At 58.3% G+C, this 10,434-nt stretch overlaps 2 protein-coding genes across 4 annotated transcripts in view; one reads left to right on the top strand and one right to left on the bottom strand.

Moving 5' to 3' along the window:
- GPN2 (GPN-loop GTPase 2) overlaps positions 1-4,614 on the top strand; it is a 5,438-nt gene extending 824 nt beyond the window's left edge. Inside the window, exons 1-6 of one of the 3 annotated variants that reach the window (XM_021375528.1) lie at positions 1-75; positions 205-640; positions 2,093-2,249; positions 2,447-2,607; positions 3,371-3,501; positions 4,000-4,614. In XM_021375528.1, the coding sequence (XP_021231203.1) occupies positions 224-640; positions 2,093-2,249; positions 2,447-2,607; positions 3,371-3,501; positions 4,000-4,072 (939 nt within the window). In that variant the 5' untranslated portion in view covers positions 1-75; positions 205-223 and the 3' untranslated portion in view covers positions 4,073-4,614. Of the gene's footprint in view, positions 641-2,092; positions 2,250-2,446; positions 2,608-3,370; positions 3,502-3,999 lie in introns of all 3 variants that reach the window. The other 2 variants (XM_021375529.1, XM_021375527.1) reach the window with 2 other exon arrangements.
- SFN (stratifin) lies at positions 8,581-10,190 on the bottom strand. Its single transcript, XM_021375429.1, has one exon. It carries the CDS (start codon positions 9,400-9,402, stop codon positions 8,662-8,664), a length of 741 nt encoding a protein of 246 aa, XP_021231104.1. The 5' UTR covers positions 9,403-10,190; the 3' UTR covers positions 8,581-8,661.

Raw genomic sequence — 10,434 nt, 5'->3', positions numbered from 1 at the left:
AGGGGGGTGAGGTGTGGGGGAGCGGAGATGTGGGGGCACAGGACTGGAAGAAGGGACACAGGAGAGAACGCGCAGGTGTGGTGCTGTCGCTGGGTGCTCGTGCTGCAGCACTCTTCCTCCCTAATTTGCACTCAAGGCCCAGCTGGCCGCGTTCGTATCCATGGAAATAAAATTGCCAATGAGAGCTTTTGGTTTCTTGCTCAGGAGGAGGAAATGAGCCGCCATGTCTGAGAGCAGCAAGGGGAGCCCGCTGGCCTTTGGCCAGGTCGTGATCGGGCCTCCGGGCTCCGGGAAGACGACGTACTGCCACGGCATGCAGGAGTTCATGGGCAGGATCGGGCGCAGGGTGGCTGTGGTGAACCTGGACCCTGCCAACGAGGGGATGCCCTACTCCTGCGCCGTGGACATCTCCGAGCTCATCACCCTGTCCGACGTGATGGAGAACTTGAAGCTGGGGCCCAACGGGGGGCTCATCTACTGCATGGAGTACCTGGAGGCCAACTTCGACTGGCTGCAGGAGAAGCTGGCTGCCTTCAGAGGTCACTACTACCTGTTTGACTGCCCGGGGCAGGTGGAGCTCTACACCCACCACGATGCCCTGAAGAACGTCTTTGCGCAGTTGGCCAAGTGGAATTTCAGGGTGGGTTCGGTGCTCTGTGGGCTCTCTGTGCAGGGGGCTCAGGTGCTGTGCACGGCGTGGTTGGGGCCTTTTGGTTGTGGATGTGGCTACTAACAGCTGTTTTCTTCACCGTCCCACTTGTGAAAGCGCTTTATCAGGGAAGAAGGGGAATTTGTCCCTATTTCATGCTTGGTGGGACTGGCAGGAGTGGCTTGTTTAGGATGTTTAACGCAGTGCCACTGTCGTGAACAGAAGCACAGCTTCCTTCCTCCCAGAGTCTCGCTGCTGGAAGGTTTGTTCTGTGCTCTGAGTCGGTGCTGTATTTCAGGGCAGGGAGTTTGGTGTGCGTGCAGAGCGAGTGCGGATCCTCTGCATTGCACTGTGAGAAACTCAGGTGTCATCTCAGGCCCTACCTGTGCTCCTGCAGCCAAACCAAATCGCTGTGCACATCATAATACGTGCTCTGCGCTTTCTTGCACAATGGAAGATGCAAATGAGGAAGCGCGGGTGAGAAGAGTCCCATAACCACGCTAACTTGTCTACGCTGCATTTGTTTTGCATTTGGGCCAAACCATGAATGTGCAAACCGCATGTGGTGCGAGCAAGAAGGGCAAGTTCGTTTGCTTGAGAGTGTCACTGGGAATCTGCGCATTAGAATTCAACTTTATTCAAATAAACATACACGAAACTGTAGTTACTAAAAAAAGACGGTTACGCTCCTGTTTTGATGGGCACAGGAGTGCTTACACCTGCCTGTGAGCTTTACACTGGCTTTTTTTTTTTGCTGCAGAAGCATGACCGTGATTCAACCACCCTCAGCTCCAGCGCTCTGCCTGTGAGTGGCATTGTGCAACAGGCAGCAGCTTAGCAGAGATCGTAGACCACATTGTTACAGCCGCGTGAAGCACAGGGAATCGAGCAGCTCATTAATTTAGTGATTAATTATTATTATTTCAAACCGCAGGGCAATTGCTTCTCCTGGCAGAGCGTTCTGGAGTTAATGCTACTGAGTTGGCAAACGTTCCTGCAGGGAACATGGGAATATTGAGGTGGTCGTGTAGCTCAGGATGGGGGTCAGCTTCAGCTCCCACCCAGAAACTGCAGAGTGCAGACAAGCAGGGAAAGTGCTGCTGCAAACAGAGATGTCCTGAGAAACGTGAGAACAGCTGAGGGTATAAGGGTGTCCCACAGTGCTGCAGCCTTCCCACAGCCCTCCCTGCCCACAGCACCCTCGCTCTGAAGCCCCCACAGGTGTGAGGGTGGAGATGACGGATTTATCCATGTGGTGTGTAGATTGTACATCTGTATGTATATCCATTTGAGGATGTTTTATGTTCATGAGCTAGAAGATGTGTGATAACTTTCCCCACCTAGGAGTCTGTGTGGTTGCAGTTAGGTCTGGACGGGTTGTCCTTCTCGGAGTCTCCCAGGAGCAAGCAGAAGGATTTTCACCTTTGTGCCTTTGCTCCCCAGCTGGCTGCAGTACATTTGGTGGATTCTCACTACTGCACCGACCCCGGCAAGTTCATCTCCGTGCTCTGCACTTCGCTCTCCACCATGCTGCATGTGGAGCTGCCCCACGTGAACGTCCTCTCCAAGATGGACCTGATCGAGCAGTATGGCAAGCTGGGTAAGCACCTTTCAGAGAGGGAGACGTGGAGTCGGGTGGTGTCAGATGCAGATCAACTGCCGTGGTACAGGGCTGTCCTGCTGGGAGGTGGTTGGGAAAATGGTGTAAATCTCTCTGGGTTCTTGGTAGTGGGCTCTGGCCAGGGAATCACCGGTATCTACAAGTGGTTTTCTGAGCCTCTTGCTGTTTCCCTGCAGCTTTCAACCTGGATTATTACACGGAGGTTCTGGACCTCTCTTACTTGGTCGACCATTTAGCTTCTGACCCCTTCTTCAGAAACTACCGCCGCCTCAACGCGAAGCTGGTGGAGGTGATTGAGGACTACAGCCTGGTGTCCTTCGTTCCGCTCAACGTCCAGGTGACACAGCAGGAGGAGAGGGGCAGAGAGCACTGGCTAAGCAGCCAGGATGTTTGGGAGCAGCTAGGTTGCACGTGGGCGTGCAGAAGGTGGGGGAAATAGGCCTTCTGCAAAGGCCATCCCCAAATCCCATATTGCCTCTGCTGCTTCTCTGTCTGCCCCCAGAAGTGGCTATAAAAAATGGAGACACAAGGAATGGAAAGCCTTAGAGTAGAGAGACTCAGGGATGGAGGAGGGCAGTGAAATGCACCCAGACTTGCACATGTTCTGTGGCAGCCAAAGGAGAAGGAAAAGTTAATGGGCTTGGAGCTATGTGGGCCTCGTGTCCTGGGGTGGGGAATTGAGACTCCCCTTTCATTCCGCACCCACATTTCAATTCCGAGCCATTACCTAAACCATTTTTTAAATCAGGGAGCACAAAGTAATTTGGAGATGGGAGGAACGCATTTGTGAGCAAGGACTGAAAATGTTAATTTTGCAGTTTGCAGAAGTGTCAACAAAGGGAGATGGGCTGAGATGAGCAGTGATGAAAGGGAGCGAGAGGGTGGAGGGTGTCAGCCCATCGTGTATTCAGACCCCAGGGGGGAGCACCTCCTTGTCCTGTCGCCCTCTGGGCTCAGGGAGGAGGCAGGCAGTGGCATCGAGGCTTTGCGTGCAGTTTGGGTGGCCCACAGCCTCAGAGAAAATGGGTGGTAAAGCCCAGTGTGAGCTCTTGCCCCTGGGAAGGACCGTGTTCCCCGTGTGTCACCTCTCTCCCTTTCAGGATAAGGACAGTATGCGGCAGGTGATGCAGGCAGTGGACAAAGCCAACGGCTATTCCTTTGGGGACCAGGAGCACAGGAGCCTGGAAGCCCTGATGTCAGCAGCAGTGGGAGCCGACTTCCACTTTACTTCGTATCCTTCTCCACCGATCCTCCCTAGTGTTGAGTTTTAATTTCTCCTTTACAGATCGGACGAGAGGGGCTGGAGGTGGGGCTGGCAGCTTGCAGGTTGTTCCTGACATCGTCTGATGCTGTGTTGTGACATAGGTGCTCAGCCCAGAGCTTAGCAGGCAGTTGTCCACACCACAGCCACCGCATGCGCTGCTAATTGATGCTGTACAAGTGGGAGGAATCTTTTGACAACTTTCCTCTCATTCACACTCGCTTGGACTGTTTCTTTGCACTCTGTCCAAACCATACAATGGATTCTCCTGTTCTTGTCGGGCCTGGGATCAGCCAGAGCCAGAAATAACTCAGGTGATGCGTGCTGCTGCCAGCGCTGCTGTCTTCTTGCCAGCCTTCAGGCGCACGCTGGGGTTGGCTCCTCGCTGAGAACGTTAGAGCTCCTTGTAGAAGGGAGTGTTTGAGCCCTGCCCTGCTGCCTTGTTTTCCTTAATTAGTGCGTTATCAGCACGCTTGCAGTGCAGGAGAAGTATGTGCAATCTCAGGACAAGACGGTGGAGGAAGAAGTGATGGATATGTAACACACCCAGCTCCGCCGCAGCTGCTCTCTGCTTTGACAGCTCTCCTTTCGCTGCTGAGAGTTTAAGGGACTCCGTGTCGCGTGACTCAGAGCGAGTGAAAGTCCCTCTGGGCAGAGGTCTGACTGCTGCGCTCCCTCGCTGTGGGGATTTGACCTCAGCCCCACTGAGCAGCGGTGGAGTGGAGGGGCTGTGGCTGGGAGCAAGGCAAGCTGGGTCTTTCTGGAGCAAGAGAGATCTGGCTGGGGTTAGCAGGAGAAGAGAAGCATGGGAGACTGAGCTTTGCCACGTCTCCTCTTCCCCGTCGTGACCAAGATAGATCTGGGGCAAGAAAAACCAGCTGTTTCTTCTCTAGTGAGACTTGAGACGTGAGTTCTTGGTTTACTTCATAGCAGGAGCGTACGTGGCCCTCGCACTCAGGATTTTCCAGGCTAGGAAGCCTCCAGTCTGTCTCAAGGAGGACAGAGAGAGATGGTTGTTTTTCTTTTCTTTTTTTTTAAATAATGATGGACTCTTTCTTAATAAAACACTTTGTCTCGCTTTCATCTTGTGAGTTTGCTGAACCTGAATAAATAAAACCGAGTGCTACAAAGCCCGGGGCTAAAAGCCCTCTGGTGGGAACGTCAGGGCAGCGCCGCTGCTGTGCAGCGCAGAGCACTGCGCCGTGTTTGCAGCGTTGTGTTCCTCTATGATCCACCTGGGAATCTGTGTGTAGGCCCTTCCCCAGCTGCCGCCTTCTCAGCCCTCGTCCACCTCTTTCTGGGCCTGCTTTTGCAGTTCCTCTGTCTCGTCCCAGATCCTGGGGCTTTACCCGTTTCCCCCCAGCCCCAGCGTTGCCTTCTGCCTGCGATCCTGCTTCTTGCAGTGCACTTTCATCTTTCAAAACACAGCTCCTGCCCACCAACCCGCTGTCAGAATGGGAGCCGGGTCTCACCTGGCAGGGAATTAACACTGGATTTTTCGGCATCTGGCCATCCTGCGGCCCTGAATGTGGAGAAATGCAGACGGGGGACATGCACGTAGACGTGCTTACACTTTAACCAGATTGGTTCACGCTGAAAAGCGTGTGCTGATGTTTCAAATCTAAGTCAGATTGCTGCTGGTGCCCGACCTCATTCCCTGCAGGCCCAAAGCATCCCTGGGTGCTCCTGGCTGAAACCCCACTCAGCTCTACCTGGGGCTGTGGGGCTGGCAGCCAACCTGACCAGAGCCGGAGCCGAAACTCCATCCTCACACCTTGCTTGTGTGGGTTTCAGGCCCAATCTCTGAGCCCCATGTCTGATGTAAAAGGGACATCATCCAAAAAAAAGCTGATTTATGGCTGATTTTTTGTGGCTCTGAGAGATTTGGTGGCTTAGAAGGGTGCTGTTGGGTCAAGCCGGAGTTACCCACGAGCCACCAAAGCTTTTGTGACTGCTCGGCTTTTGCTGGTTGTACCCGCGCAGCACCCGCAGCCCCAGCCCCGCGGTGGGGAAAATGGAAAATCAAAGAGCTCTGAGCCCTGGGGGGAGCGCTGCCGCATCCCACAAACCGGGTCCTTTGCCTGCACGTCCCCACGCCGGGAGGGGACGGTTCCCGGGGGCTGAGGAGGTGACACCCTGGCTCCCGTCGCTCCCGTTGAGCAAGCGTTGGGCGCGGGGCCAGGATTCGTCACCGCGGTGCAGGCCCGGCCCTGGGGTCCTGGCTCCCAGCCCATGTGGTCCCTCCTGCCCCCACCCCCAGCTCTGTGCTCTGTGGGGTTGGGGCTGGGGAATGGTGGGGGATGGGGAATGGTTGGGGATGGGTAATGGTGTGGGCTCTGCTCGCAGCTCTGTGCAGGGATGTGCATCTCCATCCCCCTGCCCTGCAGCACAGTCCCCACTCCAGCAAGGGGCTCCAGTGCCCATAACTGGCTTACCCCAAAGCAGTGGGCTCGGAGCGGGCTGACTCCAACAGCAGCCCAGGAGCGTGGGGCTGGAACCAACACCGAGTGCTTTTGGAGCCCCTCAGGCTGGGGTGGGCATGGTCCCTGTGCTGCCTCAGCACCGTGCTGTTCTCTGTGTGACATGGACACAGAGGAAGTGGGGCAGAGGGGTCCCTCCGGGCACCACAGCCATCCCAAACATCTGCCCCCAACCAGAGCGAAGCCCACCTCCAGCCTGTCTGTCTCCTGCTGATTTTGGGCCCAGTGAGCTCCCCATTGGGGCAGCACCCACCTTGGGCACCCCAAAAGCTGCCCTGCTATGGCCACCAGCCCCTCGGATGGGCTCAGCTGCTGTCACCCAGCCTGGGGACAAGGGACGAGGGACAAGCCTGGCTGTGTGTCCTGCCGCCCGCCTGTCCTGCATGGGTTGCGTGAGCAGCACTGATACCTATTCCAGTAGCCTTAAAGCCATGGCCACTAGCCCCTGGGCGTGGGGCTGTGCTGGGACTTGCTCCCAGTGCCTGCCACCTGTCCCCAGCCCTAGGGAGGCTCTGGGTTGGGGACACTCCCTGGGCACAGGCACTTGAGTCCCCTCGTGCTGCTGCCGCTCAAAGACCCTAAAATCCACATGCACGGCCCCGCTCTGTTCCTGCTGTGGGGGAATGAGTATGGGGAGCCCTCCCGGCCCCAAAAAGCAGCCAGGCTGTCTGGGAGGCCCAGGAGCATCACGGCCCTATCACACTGCAATTTGGGGCACGGTAAGAATCGCACACCGCCCGCCGTCCCCTCCCCGTGTCCCCAGCCTCCGGGGTCAGCACCAGCAGGCGCCCGCGGCTCGTCTTGCACGTCTTCCAGCCCCGTAATGCCCAGTGAGCCTGGGAGCAGTTCCCAGGAGGGGTGGGTGGGTTTGGGGCCCAGCAGAGGCCAACCATGGGGACCCCTGGTTTTCCCCTCAAAGGGAACCAGTGGCACCGAGGGGCCCCAACCCCGTCCCCATCCTCAGCCCCATGTTCACTCCTTGGCTTTGGGCTGGGGGCTCCCAGTGCTGCCCCGCGGGTGCTGAGCCGGCTCTGCCACGGGATGTGGGGCCGGGAGAGCAGGTTCTGCTCTGCGCATCCTCCCACAGCCAGCGCGTTCCCACGGCCCCATCCTCCCCACCCCAGGGTCATGCCTCAGTTTCCCTGAACCCAGTGTTTGACCATGCCCAGGTGCATCTCGGCTCTTCCCCAGTGTCCCCAGTGTCCCCAAGCGAAGACCCCGCTGAACTGGCGCACCCTGAGTCACGCTGCTTCCTCCTGCCACCCCGTTTCCCATCAAAGCCAGGTCCTGCCCAGCACGGCCCAGCCCTGCTGCGCTCCATCTGATGAGCTCACGGCCCAGGCTGCCGGGACTGGATTTCAGTGTAATTAACTGTTCATGTTGAAACTCGCGCTCCAAGAGCTGCGCCCTTCGCTGTGGCTGAGCGCCAGGGCCAGAAGTGCTGAGCTTTCTCCCGCGCCGGCACATCCACACCTCCATGGGGATGTCCTCACCTCGGTGGGACGCTGTCACCCCCCTGGTGACAGCTCCATGGCAGTGCTCTAGGGGAAGACCTGAAACATCCCCTCTCTGCACAGAGCTCCAGTAATGGGATTTGGGACACTGTGGATTGCACAGTTTGGGTGGGGACACCATGGGAATGGGGACACCATGGGAATGGGGACATCATGGGAATGGGGACACCATGGAGGTGGGGACACCATGGGGACACCATGGGGATGGGAACACCATAGGGACGGGGACATCATAGCGATGGGATCACCATAGGGATGGGGATATCATGGGAATGGGGACACCATGGGGATGGAAACACCACGGGGTTGGGGACACCATGGGGACATCATGGGGATGGGGACACTACAAGAATGGGGATGACGTGGGGATGGGGATACACAACTGCAGGGCTGGAGACCTGGGACACCCTCTCCCGATGGAAAGCCCACCTGGAATACCCTTTTTGGGACATGTCCCCGAAGTCCGGGCTCCCTGAGTATCCCCACACCCCGTGGCAGGCCTGGGAGGGGCTGCAGGCAGCTGGACTGGTGCTCTGGGGACCCTGAATGCTCCCCAGCACGGCGCGGCACGCAGTGGGACCTGTGCTGGGAGCTGCAGGAGCTGCCTGGGCATGTGCACGGGAGGAGAGACGAGGAAACCACAGAGGCAGGCGTGCACGAGACGGTTTATTGGAGCCACACAGAGGCTTCGGCAATTCGCGATCCTCCAACCGGGTGGGGGGCACCCCGGACCCCCCCCCTCCCCTTTTTCCCCATCCCGTCCCATCACCTCCTCCCACTGCCCCAAGGGACCAGTGGCACAGCTCCAGCCCCCCAAGACAGTGGGTTTGGGGCTCCCCTAAGCCATGCTGGGGTATCCCCCAACCAAAATGTTAAAGGAGGGGGAAGCATGGCAAGAGCATGGGGGAGAGGGAAAGGGGGGGCCCTGCCAAAGGGTGAACATATGGACCCCACTCCTGGAACTGGAGGGGGGTGGAGGTGGGGGGGGGGGCAAAATGCCTTCCCCACTCCCTCAGAAAAAAAAAAAAAAAAAAAAAAAGACACGGAAGGGTTTCGGGAAGGGGGGGGGGGGGCTGTCTAGAAGGGAGGGGAGGAGGAAGGAGGTGGGGGCCGGTCCCCAGCTGCGTGGGGGCCGTTCAGTTCTTGGGCTCTTCGCCAGCCTCGCCGCCGTCTTCGCCCGCGCACTCGGCTGTCCATAGCGTCAGGTTGTCCCTGAGCAGCTGCATGATGAGGGTGCTGTCCTTGTAGGAGTCTTCGCTGAGCGTGTGCAGGTCCCCCATGGCCTCGTCGAAGGTGGTCTTGGCCAGCGAGATGGCCTGCTCGGGAGCGTTGGCGATCTCGTAGTGGAAGACGGAGAAGTTGAGGGCCAGCCCCAGGCGGATGGGGTTCGTGGGCTGCATCTCCTTTTTGCTGATGTCCATGGCCTCTTGGTACGCCTTCTGGGCGCTGTCAATCGTCTCCTTGCGGTCGTTGCCGGCGGCCACCTCGGCCAGGTATCGGAAGTAGTCTCCCTTCATCTTCAGGTAGAACACCTTGCTCTCGGCGTCGCCGGCCTTCTTGATGAGGTGCTTCTCCAGCAAGCCCAGCACCACGTTGCAGACGCCCTTCAGCTCCTCTTCCACCTTCTCCCGGTACTCGTTCACCAGCTGCGCCTTGTCGTCGCCCTCCTCGGTTTTGTGCTCGATGCTGGAGATGACCCTCCAGGCCGAGCGCTGGCAGCCCACCACGTTCTTGTAGGCGACGGAGAGGAGGTTGCGCTCCTCGTTGGACAGCTCGTCGCCGTGCTCCACCACCGCCTTCATGAAGTCCGCCATGTCCTCGTAGCGCTCGGCCTGCTCGGCCAGCTTGGCCTTCTGCACTTGGTGGTTCCTTGCCATGGCTGCGGGCGGACGCGCGCGGGATGAGACGTCGGGGTGAGGAGCGGGGCCGGGAGCCGTAGGAGCCTCTGCCGAGCTTCACCGCCCCGATTCGCTTTTGGCTGGGCGTCGGAGCCCCGAGCGAGAGCGGGAGGAGCCAGCGAGGCCGAAGGAGCGGCCTCCTCCTCCTCTGCTTCCTCCCCGCCGAGCCCGCCCTTAACAGGCAAATTGCTGTGAGTCATCGCGCCCGGAGGCAGAGGGGTGGTGGGGAAGGGGCGAGCGGGTGGAACCCACCCTGCCCTTGCCCAGGGATGTAGGGTGGTGGGTGCCAGGAAGGAGAGGACGAGCTCAGGGAGATCCCGGGGTCCTCAGGGAGCTCCGCTGTGTCAATGGGAAACCACGGATCAGTGGGGGACCCTGGATTCATGGGGAACTCCGGATCAGTGGGGGATTCTGCATCAGTGGGAGAGCCTGAATCAATGGGAGAGCCCAGATCGGTGGGGGACCCTGAACCAATGGGAGAGCCCAGATCAATGGGATACACACACCCGTCAGAGACCTGGAATCAGTGGGGTCCCCAGATCAATGGGGGACTCCAAATAAATGGGAGACCTGGAATCAATGGAGACTGCAGATCAATGGGGGACCCCGGAACAATGGGGCCCCTTCCCCAGCTGCCAGGAGTGCTCAGAACAGGGAGCAGTGGGGTCATCATGTTGGGGTGAAGCAGGAATGCAGCAGCACCCGGTGCTCTCTTCCCCCCCTACTTGGAGAAACAGCACAGGGTGGGCCCAGTTGTAAAAATGGTCTCCTCCCCAAAAATCCTATCGCTGTCATTTTTATACAACAATTAACTTGTTGGTAATTACGAGGGCTTGAAGGGCAGGTATTTATTCCCACCGGTGGGGAAACCGAGGCAGGAGGAGCAGTGCCTTGCCCCAGCGCTGCCACAGGGATCAGGGCCAGGATGGGGATTGAGGCATTCCCGGCTCCTCCACACCGCCCGCTCCGGGGGAATCACCCTGGCACTTGGAAGTACCCAACCCCCCCCCC

Source organism: Numida meleagris, chromosome 22, assembly GCF_002078875.1.
Source record: "Numida meleagris isolate 19003 breed g44 Domestic line chromosome 22, NumMel1.0, whole genome shotgun sequence".
In the NCBI taxonomy this organism is placed as follows: Eukaryota; Metazoa; Chordata; class Aves; order Galliformes; family Numididae; genus Numida; species Numida meleagris.
Note: the sequence above shows the minus strand (reverse complement) of the source record. Positions and strands in the feature narration are given on the sequence as shown.